The following is a 24,971-nucleotide window of genomic DNA, read 5'->3' as shown; positions in this document are numbered from 1 at the left end:
CAGGAGCTGATTTGCTCCGGCGTAGACCCGGGACACTCTGGAGAGATTACGTCTGTCGGCTGTCCTGGGAAAGGTTCGATGTTTCTCCAGATAAGTTTGAGGAGGCGGTGAGAGGGGGGTCGGGTCGCCCCTGCTGTCGGCTCCATAACCCGACTTCAGATAAGCGGAAGAAAATGCACGGATGATTTATTTTAGATTTCAACTTTACTAAAGTGGTTGCAATGAATGTTTGAGTCATTGCATCATGGATAATGCACCCACAGTGAGCCACACATTCCAGTTTGTTTTTGTCATACTTTAGTGTTACATGAACATCGTTTGTAGTGACATGTTTTCATGTTTAATGTCGGTTTAGTTTCAGTGTTTTCTGTCTTTGTTGTCTGTTTGCAGTATAACGCGTCACATTGAGGTGCTGCACAGTATGATTCATTATTGACCAATGTGATTAAAATGGTTTAAAATGCCTTTGTTATTCATTTTGACATTTTCCATTTAACGCTTCTCAAATGTAACTTATGTAACCCTCACATGAGACAAAGCCAAAGGCACTAAACGTGGGCGACCTCACGGTGCCTCTGTCCTTTATATACAGTCTTTTCTATCACATGTAGCAGGAAGGAGGAGGAGACGCTGGCAGCATCAACCTGGTGTTTGAACGAGAAGGTCCAACAAGCACAGTAACAAACTGCAGCTGAGTATCAGCTGTCACATATATGTGACAGCTACTTGTTAATAATTATACTACTACTCCCACTACTACTATTACTTATAATAAAAAACAAAGAATGAAATGTGGTAAATGAGAGGATGTAAACTCCTTTCGTTTACATCCTCTCATTTACTTGAACCTAAAGTGAAAAAAAAAAAAAAAACTTGAAAGATTATTTTACTGTGAAAATCGCGCCCGGAAGTAGTTTTCTAACATCAGCCCGTTTTATCGATGCTGCAGCAGAGCAAACCACGTCTCTCAAACAACAGATAAACAGCCGCTGGGTGTTCTGCGGTTCTGTGAGCGGAGCAGACATGGACCGCTACCGTGAAGTCCCGGATGTGGTTCTGGACCCTGAACCGAAGCTGCAGGGCGAAGGTTTGCTCGGTTTTATCTACCGGAACCGCGGTGCTAAGCTATTGCCCAGCTAAGACAACGGTGGTCAAAAAGTCCGACAAGAAAACATGTCTTTGTCCGACTGTCCGCCGTCAGAGGCTTTTGTTACTGGATGAGAGGCTGTTTAGTGAGTCAGTGAGACACTGACGATCTCCGTGAGGGAGCAAAGAGGCGCTGCGGGGAAAAGTGACAGTCCACAGAGCAGGCTAACCCCTCAGAGCTGGGGATGGAAGCTGCACACAGACGCTGTGCAGCTTCAGATGTTTCGAAACACTGCTCCGTAGCGCGAGTGACTCAGGTGTGCCAGCTGGTGTGTTTCTGACTTTTGACCCGAGTTGGCTTTAAAACGTAAACTTTCTAAGTTAACAGTATTCGTGATTTAATTTCCAAAAATTGCATACGGTCCTTTTTTTGTCGCTGGATCATACAGTAGCTGGAGCAGTCTCAGATGGAGTGCACTCCACGTACCTGTGGCCAAGTGCCATAGCCTGCAGCCAGATGAACACACATCTGCACCTGCCTCTATCACCACGTCGAGTAGAGAAATTGTATCTTGCCACAGTCACTCATCCAAAGTCAGGTTGTAGAATGAAGCAGCTGAACATGCTTAAAGTTACTGCAGATTGCTGCGCACTAGGGCTGCCACAAACGGTTATTTTGATAGTCGACTAATCAGATCATCATCCATTGGACGTACAGGTACAGCTTATTGCACCAGCAGCATCTGCTCTTATATAACTATCATTAGCTTACAGCTTTAAGTGTTTCAGGTGCTAACTAAAAATAAAGACAAGATGATAGTTTATTAAAGTTTAATGAAATCTGCAGATTGTTTCGGTGAAGTTTAATAAACTCCTTGCTATCTAAAATGTAACAGGACACCGGAGTAAACTCTGAGCATCTCACACTTCTGATGATCAGCTGTCTGCTTGACGTTTATTCAGCTGTGTAAAAACTTTAATCTCAGCCAAACCGATTTACTCAGGAACAAATAAAAGACTGAAAAAAGCCAAACAACAACATTTTAAGTTATCTAAGTGACTCATATATCATGTTTAACCTGAGTAGCGAAAGACGGCGGTGGGTTTGAAAACGATTTGCCAAACTATATACACAAAGTTCTAGAAATCACCTAATTCGGCATTTCTTACTGATGTAGGTAGGCTGACAGTAAGTACACAATACCATTTCATTGGTTTAAGGTTTATGTGCAAGACACAAGAACAGAAAACACTGAAAGTTCCAAATGTATTGTCCATGAAACAGGAATAAAACGTGGTGCAGATGCTTGTCACAAGTTAATGTGGCTGTAGGCTATGGAACGCCAGGAATGCCATAATGAATTATTTAAATACACCATTAAATAATTAATTAAAATGGGAAATAATGAATTAAATAAATATTTTGGACACATTTAATTAATTCATTTTGGCACAGTTGACTCCTTCGGGTCTCACCATGAAATAATTTTATCTGTCAGCCTCACCCATCAAACTCAGGGGGCGGGGCTAACGCTGATCGAGTCAAAACCATTGCTTTGGCCTGGTGGCCATTGTTTCTAGCACACAACAACCGGCATGTGGAAGCTAACAGAACTGAGCTTTGAAAAACCCTGTGTGTGTGTCACCAAATACCGTTTTAATATTTTTTTAGAGGAGAATGTAGTGGTTTAATCTTCATGTGTCTGGTCGGTTTGTCAAGATACAGCCTCTTTGCAAAAGTGCTTCAATGATTTCGGAGATGTCTGCCCAGTCTCACGGCAAAGCGTGGGATAGACCCGCTCGCCTCGCAAGTAATCCCACCGACAAAGCGCAGGCCCCGGTACACAGCTGTAGTAACCCCCGCTGACTTCTTTTACTGAGGTTATATTTATCGGGGTTTTATTTCCTGATGTTCTTATGTGTCCTACGTGTTTCAGTATAATTCTGAATTATAACTAACATCAAAAACATGTTTAAGGAGGAGAGAGAGCAAATAAATCTGTTTAACATCTGATCTTTGGGTTTTTGTTCAGTAATCAGCGTGACCTGTGTATAAACACATAAAAGAGATAACGTTGGTGTTTCTGTCATGTAGTAACTGCTGGCTTTAACTGTACAAAGGTTGTTCGACACTATGAAACACATACAGACTTCATGATGTTCGGCTAATATTTTTATTGTGAATATTAATCATGAGGGTAAACGGCCCTGTACACCACGGAGCGAGGTCAGCATATCCACGATATCCTCAGCTCCATGAGTTAACACAGAGTTTCCCAGCTGACTAATCTAACTGTCATCTACAAATATGTCACGGCTCATATCTATATGATTTTACAGAAAATCATCCGTATTACTGCCAACTATTCCAGAGACGTGAAAATCTACAGCATAAAGAACACAAACATATAGCAACACTGTAACAGAGATGAAGCGTCAGTTTGTCCAGATCAAAGTGGAATGAAAGTGATTGGTTGAACAGGTGTGATCTGTGTTTTCTGCATTTTCATCAGTGTAAGAGACTCAGCAGCAGATTAGAATAACAGTTACACATTTAATAAATCACCAAATTAACAAACCTGTTCGAACAGTTTGAGTTTGTTCCCTCAGCTGCAGACTCGCTGTTGTTTAAATGTTTGAGAGGAAGATTAGATATAAAAAACGTCAAACATAGACTCAGTCTGCGTTCACATTTGATATGAGGCCAGCACGTATAGTGGCTGTGTCCTGTTTTAAGATCATACATGTAAAATTGTTGCCTGACCTGCGTAGATCCAGCCACTCACAGTCTGTGGTTACCATGGTTACTGCATAAGCAGCTGTAATGTAAACAGCTGGAAACCTACCAGTGACATGGGTGTTTCGATTTTTCATTGCAAAAGAACCGTCTGACTGTCTGACTGGTTAACTGAAGTTAACTTGGATAAGTTATAGTTAAGGAGTATCACAGATAACGCCCACGGAGCTGTGTGACTGTTCACCACTGAAATCAGCAGGCTATTACTGAAATACACGTGCTATATCATTAACTGTGATATAAATAGGGAGGTCCTATTAACAGGTTTAGTTTTAAAGGACACCTTCCTGCCTTTAGTCTCCTTCATGAGCAGTATTAGTTTTCTTCTAACATCCAGAAGTCTGCACGATGTAAATAGTAAATGGCCTGTATTTGTATAGCGCTTTACACTCCATCCAGTCATTCACACACTGGTGATGGCAGCTACATTGTAGCCACAGCCGCCCTGGGGCGCACTGACAGAGGCGAGGCTGCCGGACACTGGCGCCACCGGGCCCTCTGACCACCACCAGTAGGCAACGGGTGAAGTGTCTTGCCCAAGGACACAACGACCGAGACTGTCCAAGCCGGGGCTCGAACCAGCAACCTTGTGATTACAAGACGAACTCCCAACTCTTGAGCCACGATGTGTTTCATAGTTTCTAACAAGCCTTTGACAGGTAAACGTAACATGACCGAAACACCCCAAAAAACACACAAATCATATGTTAACCTCATTTATTTTTAGTTAAGTAAACTCTAAACTGTGCTTAGAATACAGTTGAATAACTATTAAAAAACATGTAATATTTCTGTGCAGGTTGCAGTCTGCATGATGAACACGCTGTTGATGGACCGATCCGATATTACGTATCGGTCTGATACTGACCCAAATTACTGGATCAGATATCAGAGAGAAATAAAAGATGTAATCCGATCCATTAAATATCAAAAAAAAGCACCTCACTAAACTACACGGCGTAACTCTGCTCATAACCGTAGCACGTCGCAGCAGTGTGGTCACGTGATAGAGCGGCTGTGTGTTTGTAGCCTCGCTACCAAACCGGCATTTCATCTCTGAGGAAGTGATCCCAGAGAGAAGTAAAGCAAGTGTGTAAGTTCATCTCTGAATGTTTGTAAAGCATTCCAGCGTTAAGCTTAACAACCGATATATGGAGCGACTGCCTCTCTCTCTCTCTCCTGCTGCTACTTCAATCATGAAACTGATCAATGATCAGCTGATCGTCTCTCTTCTTTGTTTTTGCGCCAGAAAGAGGAAACCAGCGGCTGAACAACAGCAGCACGTTTAAGCTTGACTGTTGTTAGAATTTATTTAATATTACTTTCTACACCAGGATCTTTTTCTACAGCTGACGGCTGGTAACTGTGCAGGGGCGGATCTAGCAAAGTTTAGCCAGGGGGGCCGATAGGGCATGAACAGGGAAAAGGGGGCACAAAGACATACTTTTCTTTCTTATTCTCATTGTAATGGAGACCAGGGGTTCCATTACCTGGTTGGTATTGTTAATAATAAATTGTTGGATGGGGAATTTAAAATAGGGTAATAAAGAAAACACATTAGTTCTTATGGAGTCTTTTATTAGGTTATTTGACATACGATTAAATTGACAGCTTGTAACGGAAAAGAGACAGTGGACCTGGCCATCCTACCTGTGTCGGAGAAGAGCCAAAGTTAGAGCTGCTTGCAGTTAATCATTTATCAATAACCTAAACGTATGTGAAATGAGAACTTGTAAAGGTACTCACCTGTCCTGGTTGCTTCTTGCAGGATGTGGAGCAAAAGAGTGAAAGCGGCTCAATCACCTGTTTAAGAGCTCTTGGAGCAGACCAGTGTGCCGGGTTAGGGAGTGTGGTTAAAGAGGGTTTTAATTTAGATAGAAATGAGTGAAGCTTATGTTATTGGTCTGTTTATAGTATGTGTTGGAAATATGTATATGTTTGTGATGTGCTTTAATGTTATTGTATGTTTGTTTGTGTGGAGGGTTATGTGTTCATTTTGATTAGTTAACCCCCGTACTTGGGCTATTCCGGATGCTCACCTGAAAAGGTAGAGTATAAAAGGAAGCCATTTTGTTTAGTTGTAGTTAGTGATGGGCAGATGAAGCCCCATGAAGCACTGAAGCTTTTCATCCAATTGGTTCACCCCAACGCGAAGCTTCATGAAGCTTCATTTGCTCTAGCAGGACACCTACTGGACGTAAAAATAATAGCTGGCATGAATTTGAAGAGTGTGGCATTTTGCACACAGCCTGTAAATGTCAACAACAAAAGGAGTGTGTAAAACATCTATATTGTAGTGATGGCAGTATACTGTGTATATTTATAGTGGCAGTATGGAAAATGATTATTTGGAAATGCTTGAAATGGAAATGATCATTTACTGTGAGGTGAGGTGTGGTTGGGGTGTGGACAGTAGTTGTGCTTTTGTAACGTTGAGGTATGGACAGCTACACACTGAGGCTTTGAGCCTCAGTCCTGCCTGTTCACATTTTATTCTGTAAAAACTAAATTTTCACTGCTTTTATGACCTTTTTAGTGGGGAGAACATAGCTAGGATTTAATGATTTAACAAATCTTTTGAATCCTTTGTCCTCCACAATGCTAAATGGCTGGGAGTCCTCGATCACCATGGTAACCAGGTCTTCATCTATTGGAGATTGTTCTCCTGAGGAAAGACAATAAAGACAAAGCACAAATATAAATATCACACACGTAACTTATAACAGTTGTATAATATTGTTATATCATTTAGTAACATTACTGCATGCTATATTATCATGGCATTTGATGGCTCACCTGGTCTTGCTCCACAATCGGTGTTCCTCTTATTCTCATGCAAAGCTCTGTAGTGCCTAAGCATGGATGAGGTGTTGTTGTTATAGCCCAGCTCCCTGGCACATAGCAAACACTTCACCTTGTACACAACGACAGCTCAACATAAATTGTATTGCACCATCAGTATCATGGAAATACATCTTCTGTAGAAATTTACATACCTTGTTGGGAGGAATAAGATCAAAATGTTCCCACACAGGGGAGGACATCCTCCTCTTCTTAGCTGGCTCCATTCTCTCCTGACTTTCTCTCCTCACTCTCATAAACCTCCAAACGGTCTCCAAACTCTCTCTAACCGCAACTCTCCATCAAACACCCACATTTTTGAATGAAGTCTGAGGGTTTATATCGCTGTCATATCTCGCGGCAAAGTTCGAACCACTTCATGAACCAGTCACGTGGTACAGCCGGGCAGCGAGGCTTCGGACGTCATCATTTTCAGCTCCTCCCATAAATGAAGCAAGCCTCGATACGCGCTTCGCGGAAACGCCCCCTCCAGTACTCGACACACGCTCCGAAGCCTCGATACAGAACGTCACATCACTAGTTGTAGTTAGTGTTTGTGCTCTTATCATGCTCCTTCTTTAATAAAGGGCCAATCCATGGATGTCTTTTACTCCAGTCTCGCGTCATATTATTGGACAGAACCTATGACCGCCGGCCAAAACTGACACTCATTTAAAATGTGGAGCTTTTAATAAATAATTATCTGAATCTTACACCCAAAGTTTTAATCGGATGTAAAATATATAGAAGTCCATTACTGTATATAGTAACTGTTAAGTCTAATATACCCTAGTAAGCTGTAGTACTTTTTCCTTTGGGAACCATCTGTGCAGTCTGCAGTTCTGTTGAAGAAAGATGTTGAATCTGTTTAATTATTCTTGAAAAATAATTGATTTCTGTGCATTTTTTCACACTGCATCAAATTAAAGTTGATTACATCGATTAATCATCATGAGGTGGAGGGTGGGGGGTGGTTCCCTATTTTTTTTTGCTGGGAGTTTGCAGCCCTGTTAGTTAGGTTGTTTAATATTTCTGGTAAGTACTCTTTAAAATACCAGAATAGGGAGGATGGAGCAGGTTTAAGTTTATTAGATTGATCAGTTTTGCTGAACTATGAAATATTTTGGGTGCAGTGTGTTTTTTACATACAGGTATAACAGAATAGCTTTAGTGTTGTTGTTTAGTTAAACTTGAGTATGAACTTATACAAAATGCAGCAAGATATTAAAAAACAGTTTTATTGATTAAAAAAACACTATATCAGCTTCATATCGGTATCGGCAGATATCCAAATTTGTGATATCGGTATCGGACATAAAAAAGTGGTATCGTGCCATCTCTATTGCAAACTCTGCTCCTCTCGGTGGAAATGCGCCTTCTCTTCTCTTTCCTCTTTCAATAAAAACGTTTTAAATGTCAGTTTAATCTCAAAATTCACTGTTAAATCCAAAACACACCAGAATAGTTCAGTCTAACACATGTGCCAGTGAACCATTAAACGTCTGTGAAACTATGCAGTTATGAAACGTAACTTTAACCTCAGCCAAACCGATTTGCTCAGTTGTAAATAAAACAGCGAAGTAAACGTGACCCGACAGACAGAACCTGAGTGAATGAAGTCCAGCGTTTAACCACTGAGAGCTAAAACTAAGGTGAGGTTTGAAAGCTGTGATTGGACATCAGCCGCTGATAAAGCTGTTCGCCTATAAAGTGCTCTGTAAGGAAACAAGCTCCAGCAGCTCTGCGCTCGGGGAAAACACTATATTTACTTATCTTGTGCAGAAAAATGCGCTGACATTGCGTTATATCGAGCACCGGCTGCCCAGTTAAACTGTGACTATCACCAGGTAACGTGGGCGTGTTTCTTGAATTAGCAGCAGGTGTTAAACAGCTGACAGATGAGGAGGAGGATGCATGCAGGTAAACTGAGGGTCTGTTGAGCTGATCGCTGGTTTCGTGAGAAAAATGTCAGCTCGTTCTTTATGTTACAGAAGCACAGAGACACAAGACCAGGCGGAAAGAGACGATCGTTCGGTCAAAATGAGAATCTGCGAATGCAACATGTGGAACACGGAGAGTGGAATATGTAAACAAACCGGTTAACGTAACCCCCCCAAAAACAAAAAACCCCAAACAAACAGACAAAAACAAACAAACAGTGAAGCTGGAACACCGGGGCTGTGAGCTCGGTGCTCTCTGTCAGCTGACTGTTCGCAGAGCGAGTGACGTCTCTGAAAACACCTGAGCACTTTTGCAAACACGTTCTATGTTGACATCCTGACCAGACGTGTGACATTCGCGGCGAAAACACTGTTAAAAGTGTAGCTGGTGACAGAAAAACAGGTTATTTTAAAACCATTGCTGCCTGTGATTTGAAATGCATTCTGGGATACCTGGCTGCCCCAAGTCCACACAAGCAATCTATTATCTAGGATCGACCTGTCTTGACTTGCTTTGCACGACAACCAATCAAATGTTAGAGAAGCTGCAGTGGCAGCATTAACCCCGCCCCCTGAGTTTGATGGGTGAGGCTGACAGATGAAATGATTTCAAGGTGAGACATGAAGGGGACAAAAGTGCCAAAATGAATTAAATGCATCATTAAATAATTAAAATTGTCAATAATGATTTAAATGTGTTATTAATTAATTAAGTGTGTTGTAAATATTTATTTAATGAATTATTTCCAATTTTTATTAATTATTTAATGGTGTATTTAATTAATTCATCATGTCAGTGCTGGCGTTCCATAGGAGGCTGTGACACAGGTAGCGCTGGTTGACTCGACTCCATTTGAGTGCACACAAAGTAACCTGCACACTTTAGCTGTGAGGCTGCACGAGGGGAACGATAATGATGGTTGACTCTTTCTGTGCTGTGAACAACATTCGTTTATTTGCCGTTTTCGCAGTTGCCTCGTGCGTGAGAATATCACCAGGTGAACTCACGACAGTTTTTAATATTTTATTGTTCAAGAGAAAAAAGACTGCCGGGCTGTGTTTAAGGTAACCTCACATGTCACTGATGAAATATTCAGTGTTATATTGCCGGGAGCAAACATTCAGAATCGTTTGGACTTCTGAATTAATGAATTCATATTTTTTTATACTACAACTTCAATTAATTATACGTGCATGTGCAAAACAAAATAATCCCCTCTCTCTCTTATTATTTTTCCTGTGGATTGTGAATAGTAGCCAGAAGACTAGACTATCTAGAACATTATATCGATATGTAATTTATATATCATAATATATAAATGTCTTATTTGAATGATTACTAGCTTATAGGTTAGAGACAGACAGACTGGTGGGTGCGCTCCAACACTCCAGCAGACAGAGAGAGAGGCACGCTGCACTGGAAACTTACTAAAAACCGCCTCTGTTTTCAGTGAGAAAATACAACAGCTTTGCCTTCGTCTGTTCCCAAATTTTTTCTACTTTCAACAGAAAATGTAATTTGCAGCAGTGACTTCATCCTCAGTATGTTTTTCCTTCTTCTTTATTCCCACTGATGCTTTTATTGGGAATAACGCAAAAACTGTGGGATCAGAATGACGCCACCTTGAAATGAAACTGAAAAAACCTGAAATAAATGTACTGAAAAATCTTGTATTGAAAGTGAAAATAAAATTGATAGTGAAAAACAATTAATTGAAACAAATTTTTTTTTCAGCTTCAATCTGCTGGCACTGTTGTGGCGTCCGGGGGCGCGCTGGGGGGGCGGGGATTCTGACCTGCGTGTATTTGCATATATTATAGAGGCCACTAGTGCTGACCAAGCTGCCATCGTTCTCTCTTCCCGTCTTTCAATGGCTGCTTCAATTTCAGCTTGACCCTCTAAACCGCAGGTAAGTAAATATTTTTGTCATCTTTTCTTGCTGTCCCACTGGACTGGACATTAGTTTAGTTTTTTTAGCTACATCTGGTGAAGTTGTGGTAAAATGCTGGTATTAGCCTATTCGTCGTAGCAAGCTAGCTTGAAGCTAATATTTGCTAAATTTAGGGACACCCGTGTCTCTGTAGGAGTTGGAGGCCGGTGTTCTAGGAGCGGATCTCAGGATCTCAACAGGCAGTGTTGGGCAGTAACGTTTTTTTTTTTTTTTTTTTTTTTTTTGTTTTTTTTTTTAAATGACATCAGAAACAGCAGTATGCGACATTACGTGATGGCAGAGCTTCAGTTCATCCTTTGTCATTTTTTTTTTTTTTTAATAAATAGGACAGGGGGAATGAATGAGAGAGAGAGGGGGAGAGAAAGAAAGAAAACCAAAGGGGAGAAGAGACGGTGAGAAGGGGGGGGAAGAGAGACAAAAAAAAAAAAAACTCCTGGGTCACCTGTATGGAGAAAAAACAAACAAACAAACAAACAAACAAACAAACAGAGGAGACAGCAAACAACAAAGAGCAACATAATAATAGAGAAAACAAAGCACCATCACAATAAACTAGCTAGTCATAGATATCAATATTTACTAAATAATAAACAATATTGTGCAGCACGCAAGATAGACAGCGCACAGTGTGCTTTGAGGCAGCAGCCAAGAAAGCTTTAGTCCGCGTCTGTGAATACCCATGTGTGCATACCTGTGTGGATCAGCATGCTTGCATTCCAAAGGTTTCTCCATGTAATGATCTGCTAGGGAGTGTGGGGGGGCCTCAGCCCCGTCCTCCAGGGTGTGAAGCGGGTATGGAGGAGATCAAAACTCCAGACATCCAGAGGCCCCCAGAACACAAAAGACCATGGAAGACCAACAGAGGGGCAGCCGCGCCACTGTTCCAGTAAGAGCTGAGGAGAGTCCCAGATGAGGGCTCGCCCAGCAGCCGCGGAGCAGAAGCCAGGGGGGGTTGCAGTTGGGCAGTAACGTAATACATGCACCGGCGTTACGTATTTAAAATACAAAATATGAGTAAATGTATCAGTTACAGTTACTGTTTAACCGTGGTATTCAGAATACAGTTACTTTGCTGAAATAAATGGATTACATGGCGGTATTTTCCTGTTTCATATGTTCGGCTATGTCCTCTCTGTTTCTGGTAATTCTGGTAAACCCAAACAAAACATGCTCTCTCTATCTCGCGGTCCATGTCACCCCTACATAAGTGAAGAAATATTTTTAAAAATTATTCACAAAAATGATTTAATATGAAGGCAATAGCAGAGTGTTACAGGCATCGCCCTAAACAATGTACCCTGTTGGGCAGTGTTGTCCGTGCTGCAGGGAGAATGCACTGCTGTACCCGTGATGTGTCTGTGAGCGAGGGAGGGAGAACAAGGAAAAGTAGCCAAACAGAGAGCCTGACGAGCCCAGCTGTAAGTAAGCTGTTAAGACTCGACTGTACACCGTGTTCCTGTTTTCCTCTGAAACAATAAGCTCCGTATGAGCAGCCTTTCAACGCCTCCCTCTGTCTCTCGCTAGCAAAGTTGACCCAGACAACAAAGTAAAGCTAGTTTTCGTATCAGCCAGAGGTCCCTTTACTACGGTTCGGAGCCGCGGACCTGTTTTATATACGCTAGGATTCGTTTTCTATACGAGATGACTGCAAAAAGTGCAGCCTTACCTAATGTCCACCTACTGTTACTCATTTATATTAAGATTTAAACATCTAGCTGGTGTTGGTATGGAGAGTAACCTTCAGTAATAAATCACACAGCAATAGCACATTCATGTAGTTGTAAAGTATTCAGAATATGTTACTTCTGTAATGTGTAGTGAAATACATTAACCTTCCCAACACTCAACAGGTTAGCACCTCATACCACAGTGCAGCAAAGCAGTCTCATGAGCGCTGGGAAGGACGAGCCCAGAGCCCAGAACAGACAGTGCAGGAGATGACAAGGTTAGTAATTGAATGGTGAAAATTATACTTTTAGTTATCTTGATTGGCAAAAGAAAAGTAAATACAAAATCTGCTTCTCACATATAGGGCATTTCCAAGATTTGTTTTCAAAACTTCAATTTCTTTCATTACAGCTGTCCTGTGCCAGAAGTTCTGTTGACCCACAGTGAGAGGCATCATTTCAGAAACACCAGGAAGACTGAAACTCATCGCCGGGATCCAGCAGGGCTCGTGATCTTCACCAGCAGCTCCCTCACAAGAAGGATGAACCCAGCATTTCATGAACACTGATGGAGACCTTTGCTTTGTGTAATGTTAGAAGTACTCAGATAATCCTCAGAGGGTCTGGACTTTTACATAATGTCATAGCTTTAAGTCCTGTAGAAAGTTAAATATATGTTGTGCTCTCTGGTTACTCTGGTATGAATGACTCTGAATTACTTTATGATAAATAACACACTAGTGTCAAAAAACAGTGAAATTCCAGATCACAAGTTTTTAGTTCAAATACAACTAACAACCTTTATTGTGTCAGAGAAAACATCACGTGCTCTTCATGTAGCTGAGTACATTCAGTGTTTAAAACAGAAGTTGTGAATGGCGTTATTTTTGTGCCACTCTTCTGAGCGCACGTAAAAAAGGTTTGCAGGTGCAAGTGTTGCATTTTGAGGAGAAATTTATTTTGAGCGAAGAAAAGCAAAATTTGAGTGAACAAACTTCATTGCTGCGAGTTTGAAATATTACTCTTTCTGGGTCACAAAATAAACTTTTAAGATATTTTCATGCGAGAATGTTTCTGTGTAAACTTCTAATATCTGCTCGATTCATCAAGACATCACATATTTGCATAAGTGCTCTAACGTTTTCGGAGATGCCTGTTACCCACCAGCCGACCGGGTCACTCGGGTTAAACATAATATAAAAGGCTGAACTGACAAAAGATCACCGACTACACCACCAGGTGTTACAGGAAAAACCATAAATCCTTTGAATAAAACAAACGCTGTTGTGACAGTGACGTACACTGTCTTGTTGGTATATATGTATGATTTGTATCACCTTCATGTTTCCAAACCGATACCATGAGCAGCAGCTTTACAGCTGTGGCTCCAGCAAACATCAGCTGATACTAGAAAGTAATATTAAATAAATTCTAATGACAGCTGATCATTGATCAATTTCATGATTGAAGTAGCAACAGGAGAGGGAGGGGGAGAGAATGAGAGAAGAAGAGGTAGCTGTGCAACGTAAAGACAGAATAACTCCAGCTTTGTGTCTTTTTCATTGTAGCTGAAGTCCAGGACGAATCGTGTTCCTTTTCCCCTCCATACAGATGTGTTGTAATTGGTCCAGCCCAGAGCTGATCATGACCAATTGGTTAATCCACCACCTTTCATTGTTTATACCATTACAAAAACAAGCAAACATAAAAATGAAGAATCATCATCGGCCCACCGGGCAAATGTCCAGGATGCCCAATGGCCAGTCCAGCTGTGCGGTCAGCTGGTGGGTAACAGGCATCTCCGAAAACATTAGAGCACTTATGCAAATATGTGATGTCTTGATGAATCGAGCAGATATTAGAAGTTTACACAGAAACATTCTCGCATGAAAATATCTTAAAAGTTTATTTTGTGACCCAGAAAGAGTAATATTTCAAACTCTGCCACTCTGTGTTCCTCCGCCACTGCCTCGTTTGAGTTTTGGACGAAATGCATTCTGGGATATTGCATTTCGTCATTTCGAGCTGATTGGAGACCAGAACAGCCAATCAGATTTTTTTGCATCCAAGTCTGTGATTGGCTGGTTTTGTGGCACAAATATAACGGTGTAGAGAAAGAGTTGAGCGCGCACTGTGTGTGTGTGTGTGTGTGTGTGTGTGTGTGTGTGTGTGTGTGTGTGTGTGTGTGGATAATAGCAAACACTGAAATACATGTTTTGCACGCAGTAATGAATTTTGTTCACTCAAATTCAGCTTTTCTTCGCTCAAAATAAATTTCTCCTCAAAATGCAACACTTGCACCTGCAAATTTTTTTTACGTGTGCTCAGAAGAGTGGCACAAAAATAACGCCATAGTTGTGCAGGTCTGAGATCAGCAGTTTCCTGAAACACCAAACTGAGGTCCTGTTAATGCTGATGTATAGTGACACAGTTACAGGGGTGATTAATCCTTTTGACTTTTTGTCTTTAAATTTATCAATAAAACAGCTGCAGCTTTCACTGACAGCACATGTGGTACTTTAACCTTTGTACTGTTTTCTTCAGTTAATTTTGGAGTTACTACAAAGACTGAAGATATAGGATGATCTGTCTGCTGTCACTGGGTGGTGCTGAGGTCTGAATCTGAGGACAGCTCCTGTAATCATCACAAACTGAAATATAAAGTTTATCTCAAATCTGAAATAGAGCTGATCCTTCTCCGGCCTCACACACTCGGGATCTGAAGTTGTTCAGTCTACAGTTCTGCCGACAGCTGTTTATTTTTTATTTGTTTTAAAGGCTTTACTAACACATTTTCTAATATCATGTTTACCTTTGAGTTGTTGATGCTTTATAAATGGACATCTGCAAAGATGAGATGATGGAGCAGGTTTCAGTCGAGGTTCAGTCTGCTGCTGCATCCTGGTCACAACATACGGAGGTGTTATCAGCTCAGTATTGAACAAGAAATATTAATGCTTCAAATTATTTGTCCTAAAGGATGCAAGCTGTACAGAGTACTGCACATGTGACTTTGTGAACATAATTCATTAAAAATAATTCGGACAGTTTTTTAACCTGAATATTTGCAACAAACTCAGTTTAAAAATATACAGTCAGTGCTAAAAAATAATCAGAGGAAAAATTAAAAATTTTAACTTAAGCTGCCAAGCGGAAGTAGTTGGTTTCAGTACATAAGTATCGGGCTTTGCTATTTAATCCATAGCTATTGACTAATGAGGGGAATTTAAAAGTTGGCGTTAATGTCCTTCCACATGTGGAAAGTGACAGAAAACTTGCTGCTGTTTGCACATATTTAATAATCAGCTCTGCACAGGAGCAGAAGCAGAGTCCAGCCTGTTGCTCTTACAGTATAATACTCATAATAAGAGTACAGTAACCGTGGTTAGTCACTGAGCAGCCCGGTGCGTTTCTCTTGATTTCTTTAGTCAGGGTAAATTCATTCACCTGCACGGGTTTGCTAAACGAACTTTACAAAACTAGTTTCCCCGACAGCCGAGTGGTCATCTCAGCTAGCTAGGTCCTTAGCTATCTAGGTATCTAGCTAAGGACCTTAGTTACGGATTAGCTTACAAACGTGCGCATGCGCATAGTGCGCATGCGCCAACCAGCGTGCAGCCTGTTACAGTCGCTCCTGCTTTTCTCTTAGTTTAGCTCTTTTTTCTTACGTATTCTTTTTTTTTCTGACTTGTATTTTCCTCCGTTTTCTATCTCTTACTCAATCATGTGGATTGAGAGAGTTTTTGTTCTTCTGGTGGCCGTGGAACTGTTACTTTTATCATGGAACGGGACCGCGGCACATCTCCTACACGCACGGACTGTTTACTCCAGAGATCAGCTGATCGCCCTGATGCCGGCCGGCTCGCTGGCCAGGCCTGCAGAAGTACCAGCTGAAATTTGGAGGAAAACACATCGGGGATGCAGAGGTCAAGGACAGAAGAGAAGAAAAAAGGTGACGGTGAGACAGCGGAGGCTCGAAGCGAGGAGGAGGTTTAAACCGTGTCTGCCGTCTATCGTGATGGGAAATGTGCGATCGTTGGCAATTAAAATCGACGAGCTCTCAGCACTGGTACGGAGTCAGAGGGAATACCGAGAGTGTAGCCTGATGTGTTTCACCGAATCATGGCTGCACCAGGACATTCCCGATGAGAATGCTTCCGTGGAAGGCTTCCACACTGTTCGGGCGGACAGGGACAGCATCGCTAGCGGTAAGCGTAAAGGAGGTGGGCTTGCTGTTTTAGTTAACAACCGGTGGTGTAACCCTGCCAACATAACAATCAAAGAAAGGACTTGTTGCCCGGACACTGAACTGTGTGCTGTTGGACTCAGGCCGTATTATTTACCCAGGGAATTCTCTCACGTCATCTTGGTGGCTGTCTATGTTCCCCCCTCTGCTAACCCCACAGCTGCATGTGACACTATCCACTCTGCCATAGCTCGGCTACAGACTCAGCACCCGAGTGCCTTTATTGTGATCTCGGGTGACTTCAACCATGTATCACTGGACAATACACTACCAACATTCAAACAATATGTGGACTGTCCCACCAGGGGAGAGAAAACTTTAGACTTACTGTATGCTAACGTCAAGGATGCATACAGCTCCTCCTCCCTCCCCCCACTTGGTAGGTCAGATCATAACCTGATTCACCTCACCCCCCGCTATGTGCCAATTGTGAGGAGGGAACCTGTGACCACCAGGACTGTTAGGAGGTGGTCAGAGGAGGCCTTAGCAGAACTACAGGGCTGTTTCGAGGTGACCGACTGGGAAACACTCTGTGAGCCTCACACCGAGGACATCAATGGGCTTACTGAGTGTATCACAGACTACATAACTTTCTGCACCGACTCCATTGTTCCAGCTCAGACTGTTCATTGTTACCCAAATAACAAGCCGTGGGTGACTAAGGACATCAAAGCCCTCCTCAACAACAAGAAGAGGGCTTTCAGAGGGGGCAACAAAGAGGAGGTGAGGAAGGTCCAGGTGTTACTAAAGGACAAGATCAGAGAGGCTAAGGACAATTACAGGAGGAAGCTGGAGTGGAAACTCCAGCAGAACAGCATGAGAGAGGTGTGGAGGGGCATGAAGACCATCACTGGATTCAGGCCAACCAACAGCAGGGGAGCTGAGGGAGGTGAGAATAGAGCCGATGAGTTGAATCTGTTTTTCAATAGATTCGACACCACAGTGTCTGCTCCCACCCCCACAACCTCACCTGCAGTCAGCCTGGAATCCAGAGCCACACCACTGTGCCAGCCTCTCTCTTCACATGTTGCCTCCTGTGAGATTCCTGACACCCCTCCCCCACCCATCACCTTCACTCAATACCAGGTTGAGATGCAAATGAGGAGACTTCACTCAGGCAAGTCTGCTGGACCAGACGGAGTGAGTCCCCTTGTCCTCAAGACCTGTGCCCCCCAGCTGTGTGGAGTCTTTCATAAACTGTTTATGCTGAGTCTGAGTCTGCAGAGGGTCCCGGTGATGTGGAAGACATCATGCCTCGTCCCTGTACCAAAGACGCCTCGTCCCAGTGGCCCCCAGGATTACAGGCCCGTGGCACTGACCTCCCACATCATGAAGACCCTGGAAAGGCTCATCCTGGACCAGCTGCGACCCATAGTAAGACCACATCTGGATCCCCTTCAGTTCGCTTATCAGCCTCGTCTCGGAACAGAGGACGCCATCATCTACCTGCTCAATCGTGTCTACACCCATCTGGACCAGCCGGCGAGCACTGTGAGGGTCATGTTTTTTGACTTTTCCAGTGCTTTCAACACCATCAGGCCGACCCTCCTGGGTGATAAGTTAGCAGCGATGCAGGTGGATGCTTCTCTGGTGTCCTGGATTGTTGATTACCTGACAGGAAGACCACAATATGTACGTCTCCCACAGTGTGTGTCTGACAAGGTGATCAGCAACACAGGGGCACCACAGGGGACTGTCCTCTCCCCCTTCCTCTTCACCCTCTACACCACAGACTTCAGCCACTGCACAGAGACCTCCATCTTCAGAAGTTTTCTGATGACTCTGCGGTGGTTGGATGCATCAGCAGGGATGATGAGACAGAGTACCGGGCTGTGGTCGACTCCTTTGTCACGTGGTGTGAGCAGAATCATCTGCAGCTCAACGTGGCAAAGACCAAGGAACTGATCGTGGACTTCAGGAAGACCAGGAAACACTTGACCCCTGTTTCAATCCAGGGGGTCAGTGTTGACATTGTGGAGGACTATAAATACCTTGGAGTACACATTGACAATAAACTGGACTGGGCTAAAAACACCACAGCACTTTACAGGAAGGGCCAGAGTCGTCTCTATTTTTTGAGGCGACTGAGGTCCTTCAACATCTGCCAGAAAATGCTGAGGATTTTCTATGAGTCTGTTGTGGCCAGTGCGATCCTCTATGCTGTTGCATGCTGGGGGAGCAGGCTGAGGGTCGCAGATGCCAACAGACTTAATAAACTGATCCGTAAGGCCAGCAATGTTGTGGGGATGGAGCTGGACTCCCTCAAGGTGGTGTCAGAGAGGCGGATGCTGTCCAAGATAAAGACAATGTTGGATAACACCTCCCACCCACTCCATGACATGTTGGTCAGTCACAGGAGCTCGTTCAGTGAGAGACTGAGATTACCCATGATGCACCACTGAACGACACAGGAAATCATTCCTGCCTGTGGCCATCTCCCTGTACAACGCATCCACTTAACACACTGTTTGCTGCTACAGCTACACATGTTTCTTTTCCAACTATTTATTTATAAGTGACTTATGTATGTATGTATGTATATATATGTATATATTGTACTATTCTTAGTTAGCGTATTGTCTGTCTTGTCTTAATGTTGGTTTAAAATGGAGCACTGTAACAAAAAATAATTTCCCCCAGGGATCAATAAAGTATTCTGATTCTGATTCTGATTCTGATTCTGAAACACATTTAGCTTACCAAAAATAATGCGGTGGAGCCTCAGGTCCTCCTGTCTGGTAGTCCAATTTACTGAAGAACACCTCAGGCTGTCACTTTGAAATAGTCGGTAATGTAAACGCTGCCATTCCCGAACAGACACGTGCAAGTTTGTCCGTGACCGCAGCTGCGACGTCAGTGTTTTCTCCAGTCATTGGTCAGCATCATAATATATGCAAATATATGCGGGTCGGAATCCCCGCCCCCCAGCGCGCCCCCGGACGCCAAAACAGTGCCAGCAGAGTGAAACTGAAAAAAAAATGACGGTTTCAATCAATTGTTTTTCACTATCAATTTTTCAGTACATTTATTTCAGTTTCAATATTTTTTTCATATTCATTTCAAGGTGGCATCGTTCTGATCCCATTGTGCAGGTTCACTATGACCGAAGCGCCACACTCACACTGACTAAAACACCATGCAAGTGTTACATGTTGGAAAATCCAGAGCAGTTTAAAGTTCAGGAAAGTTTCTTCATGGTTAGAGGTTGAAGTTGCTGATTTAAAGATGTGTGTTAAATAGTCTTTTATGATTGGTCAGAATATGAGATGTTAAGTTAGATGTTAACTCCCAGAAATCTTGAAAGTCAAGCAAATACATCCAGAGTCTCTGAGCCAACTGAGCCCAAAAGCAACTGTAACCCTGTGATTATTACAGTAAACATAGTTGTCTCTTCTGTGTGTGTTTTACTTTATAAAGACATCGATGGTGAGAAACACAAATGTTTTGATAGAGAATTTTGCTGAAGCACACTCATCCTCAGTCACAGATTGCTGTCTTTATTTTTCTGTCCTTGTTTGTACTGATGGACACAGTTATCCAGTGCATCACTGTTTCACAGGAAAGTATTGTTAAGATGTAGCGATGGCCAAATTGGCCAGCAGATGTCACTCTGTGGCTCGATTGAATTCCAGCCCAAGTGTTTCAGTGTTTCACGAAGCCTCGCTTCATCCATCACTACTCAGAGCCGCGCACTACCTCCTGTGCCCCTCCTGCTCAGGCTCCAGATGTTCTCAGAGTCTTCAAACCTCAGAGAACAACTGGGCTGGAACATTCTAAGGGAAAGAGTAAGATTTGGACTGTCAGTCAGTATTATTGGTAGCTTCTTTAATCACTCACACCAGAACTGACATGATCTCAGCCTGAGGCCGCCTCACTTTCAGTCACTGACCATTATTTTGTTGCCAGAAACCGCTGGCTTTCATTTCATTTCTCTGGTTGCTTCGTCCTGCTGGTCACTTCCTGCGCGGATGCCTTCAGATCCCTCTAAGCATTTTGCCTACTTTCACATAACGTCTGACTAATAACCTATAAAATAGCGCTGTCTTTTTTGCAGATATCTTCTTTTTAAAAACAAATATGTGTATATGACAACTGTTCTTAAAAGAACAAAAACATCAATAATCAGCAGATTTAAAATCTGTTCTTGAGAAAAGCCTGTAGTATCCAAGAAACAGTTTGACTCCTTATTTATCTGCTTTGTCTACTGAGTATTATTGTATTGTACCTTACAGTATTAAGCACCTTGAGGCAACTGTTGTTGTAATTTGGCACTATATAGAAAAAAATTAATTAATCGGAGTTTGTAACCACACCAAAGTATAGTTTAATAGTTTAATATCATATACCTGACATTTCCAGGACGCCTCTTCTTTCTGTTATACAGGAACAGTTTAGCAGGTTGTTGCACAGATCCTCGCTGCTATAGGCCTGTAAAGATTAACTTAAAGCATCATGTTAGAACTCAGTTAACAAGCTGTTAGCATCTGTCCTATCTGTGTTTCAGTTTTACCGTCAGATGTCCGCAAAGTGATTGTTGGTGAAGAAGAGCAGCAACAGTGGAGCCCCCTCCTGGACTCAGAGCACACACACATCAAAGAGGAGCAGGAGGAAGCCTGGAGCAGCCAGGACGCAGATCAGCTTCGACGTCCGCAGGAGACCTGTGTCACCATATTAACATTCAGTCCCGTGAAAAATGAAGAAGATGCTGAGGAGAAACCAGAGTCCTTGCAGCTTCATCGCCATCAGACTGGAATGAAAAAAGAAGCCAGGAACTCAGACTCAGAAAGCCATTCAGAGCCAGGAACTGACAAAGCTTCAGACTCTTCTGAGACCGAGGTGAGTGACGGTGACTGGGAGCAGAACAAGGAACCTCAGTCAGGTCAAAAATGCCGGAAAAACCACAACTTCACTATTATCGACATTAACTGTAACATTGAGCGATCGTTCAGCTGTTCCGAATGTGGTCAGAGGTTCGGCAGAAAGCCACACCTCAAAGCACACATGAGAATTCACACTGGAGAGAAACCTTTTAGTTGCTCTTTTTGTGGCAAAACATTTTCTCAGAAAGGAAACTCCATCAGCCACATGAGACTTCACACAGGAGAGAAACCTTTCAGCTGCTCCATCTGTAAGAAAAGTTTCAGGTACAGTGGTGACGTGAGCAGGCACATGAAAATCCACACAGGACTGAAAAAAGGCCGCAGCAAGGTTAGCGACATGGTCAGCAGTGGCATTCATGTGAGGTCAAGACCTGGCGGGAGCTTACATCCAGACACTTCCTTACAACCAGGAAGTGATGTTAAAGCCCCAGAACCTGAGACTGAAGCAAACCACGAAACTTTGAAGGAACCTGGAGAATCTCTGCCCCATTTAAACTCTCTGAGGAGTGATGCTGTCTCTCTGAGTGAGATAAGAAGTACTGATAAGGAGGCATTTAGCTGCTCTGAGTGTGGACGGACATTCTGCCGTAGAGACCACCTGATCAGCCACATGAGAACGCACACTGGAGAGAAACCATTCAGCTGCTCAGTCTGTGAGAAACGTTTCAGCTGTAGCGGGAACATCTTGGCACACATGAGAATCCACACAGGAGAGAAACCGTTTGAATGTTCGTTCTGCGGGAAGAGTTTTAGCCAGAAAGGAACACTGCAGCTTCACGTAAGAATTCACACGGGAGAGAAACCCTTCACCTGCCCTTTTTGTGATAAAAGATTTGCGCACAAAAGACGCATGACGCTGCACATGTCTGTCCACACAGAGGAGAAACGGTTCAGCTGCAGCGCTTGTGACAAAAGGTTCACCTGGTATACGCAGCTCAAAACGCACAGGTGTGTCGGCGAGCCATCACAGCTCCGCCAGAACCAAAGTGAGAAGACAGTTCCTCTGAAGGAGTCCTTCAGCTGCACTGAGTGCGGTAAAATGTTCAGCCTCAAGGGCAATTTGAAGACACACATGAGAATTCACACAGGAGAGAAACCATTTGGTTGTTCAGTTTGTGGAAAGAGTTTTAAACAAAAAGTGCATCTGACTGAACACATGACAATTCACACAGGGGAGAAACTCTATAAGTGCAGCATCTGCGGTAAAGGATTCAATAAGAAGTTACTTATTAAAAACCACACCTGTGTTTAAGCTTGGACGCTTTATCAGCTCTGATCACATCCACAGATTTATATTCATAAGTCACTTAATATTAAAGCTGTAGTGATTCATAGTATGTTTCTGAGTGTTGCATACATTTTTGTCATTTATATTGAAAATATAGAGCATTGAGCCTAAATCTTCCTGCATAAGGTTTAAGTGCTGCATCCTGACAGCAACAAAAAGACTCTGGGATGTGCAATACAGTGGAACCCCGACTTACGAATACCCCATTTAACGAAAAATTCAAGTTACGAAGGCACTTAACGGCAATATTTCTGCCCGTGTTACAGCAAAATGCTCGCGTAACGAAATCCGCTGGCTCTGATTGGCTGAGCCCAGAATGCCTACAATAACCACAATGCCTTCCGAATCATGTGACAACCCCCTTGGCTTTCGTACTTGCGCTTCGCTGTTCCACTTGAACGACGTATTGTTGTTGTAGTTAGCAATTAGCCTATAGCCTATCTTTCACTCAAAAGGCGCGATGGGTGCTTCGACTTACAAACATTTTCGACTTACGAAAGACCCTCGGGAACGAATTAATTTCGTAAGTCAGGGTTCTACTGTATTTTCATAATGAACCTGTAGAATAGATTTGTCCAAAGAAGCGAGTATGTTGATTTAAATGTTTGTGGCTGAGCATACATGAAAACAATCCGCCTCACTTTTTAAATTTGTTTTATCAAATATTGCATCAAAATTATATCATTGTCTGAATACAAGAAAAACAAACCTGTTTAAAATGCTGCAATTTGAATGAGTTACACCTGACCCCCTCAGAATCAGCTCATCTTCTTCTGCAGGAGTTTAGCATATTTAATCACACTATGTTAAATTACGTTACTTTCATACTATGAGTATTTTCACTTACAGAAACTCAAAGTATTTGGTCTTCACTCTGTGACACTGCAGGAAACACCGACTATAGACCAAATCTGTTTCTGTTTGTCAGCATGAGCCATCACACAGTTCAGCATCAGTGTGATGAATCAGTCCTCTTTTCATACCAGGGTGATCTTAGTTCCTTCTGTGTCAAAATAATTTTCTGATATAGGAAGTTTTTAACCCTATGAAGCTGACTCGTGCCTGTGAAATCACGTTCTGTGTAACAGATTGGACAGACCACATCAGCCTAACAGCATTACGTCCTGAATAAGGTTTTATGACTGTTTGAAGGTTCTGGATCCCAGAGAACTCGGGCTTAATGTTGAGCTTCTCATCAGTTTAGAGGGGGGCTGCTGCTCGTTCATGTTGATCCATCCATGTAGAAGAAAGTCTGCTGGTGCTAAAGGAAGTTGGCCACTGACAGATTTTTCATGGAATGATGCTGCTGTTGAAATATTTACTCTTGAAACCTCCTGACTCCTGAATTTCCTTCCTTGCAGAAACATTTTCCGTTTGTGAATATGTGTATTTATAAATTTAGAATTCCGAGTCTAAAAGCTTTACTGTCTGCACACTTCTTGATTGTGAGGCTCACATGAAGCCGAACTTTGACAACATCCCTTTAATGGCTGATATATATATATATATATTAGGGGTGCAACGATATTCGTATCGATATTGAACCGTTCGATACAGTGCTTTCGGTTCGGTACGCATATGTATCAAACAATACAAAATTTTAAATTTATTTTATCAACGTTTCTTCTGACGATGCTGTCTGTGTTGAGCGCTCAGTGGATCTGCGTTCGACTACTCCGCCTAGGCTGCACTGTCCCGTTTGGCTCTTTTGCATCAGAATTGTTGTCTAAAGGCAAACAAAGATGCCCAACGGATTTACTTTACCAAATTGACCATCCCAGCCTTGCCGTAATGGTCCATTTGATTCACCTTTTATTGTTCATTTTATTTTCACTTACTGAATACGGGACAGACTTGACTGAGGGAAAGAAGGGGAGAAAGAAAGAGGGAAAGAGAAACAGTTGAGAAGAGGGACGGGGGAGAAGGGCAAAAACCAAAAACCAACAGAATGGGCAGAAAAAAAAAGAAGAAAAAAAATGCACATATCGATCACCTGGATCACCTGCTGAGAAAGAAAAAAGAAAACAAGCAGAAGAGAACAAGAGTAATAGGATAAACAACATCACAATGATATATGGGAATATGACAGTAAATACTAAATATTAAACATTATTGTGCAGCACATAAGATCAACAGAACACAGTGTGCTTTGAGGTAGGAGCCAAAAAGGGTGTAGTTTGTGGGTGTGATCACCCGTGTGTACACCTGTGAGCATGGACGCGCTTGTATTTAAAAGGTTCCTTCATGTAATGATCTGCTAGAGGGTGTGGGGGG

General features: G+C 42.6%; 1 protein-coding gene across 1 annotated transcript; it reads left to right on the top strand.

Annotated features, from left to right (window-relative positions):
* Positions 1–937: 937 nt before the first annotated feature.
* LOC146614100 (uncharacterized) lies at positions 938–22,661 on the top strand. Its single transcript, XM_085378315.1, has 2 exons — positions 938–1,087; positions 21,034–22,661. Exons 1-2 carry the CDS (start codon positions 1,024–1,026, stop codon positions 22,659–22,661), a joined length of 1,692 nt encoding a protein of 563 aa, XP_085234441.1. The 5' UTR covers positions 938–1,023.
* The last annotated feature ends 2,310 nt before the right edge of the window (positions 22,662–24,971 follow it).

Source organism: Diplotaxodon limnothrissa, linkage group LG18, assembly GCF_057381915.1.
Source record: "Diplotaxodon limnothrissa isolate DT_005_m linkage group LG18, D_limnothrissa_male_GT1.1, whole genome shotgun sequence".
Lineage (NCBI taxonomy): Eukaryota > Metazoa > Chordata > Actinopteri > Cichliformes > Cichlidae > Diplotaxodon > Diplotaxodon limnothrissa.
Note: the sequence above shows the minus strand (reverse complement) of the source record. Positions and strands in the feature narration are given on the sequence as shown.

Excerpts from the sequence above, each read along its gene's own strand:
- LOC146614100 (XM_085378315.1), top strand. The coding sequence starts at position 1,024 with ATGGACCGCTACCGTGAAGTCCCGGATGTGGTTCTGGACCCTGAACCG. Across the intron at positions 1,088-21,033 it reads ACCGAAGCTGCAGGGCGAAG|TTTTACCGTCAGATGTCCGC; the intron begins GTTTGCTCGGTT and ends TCTGTGTTTCAG.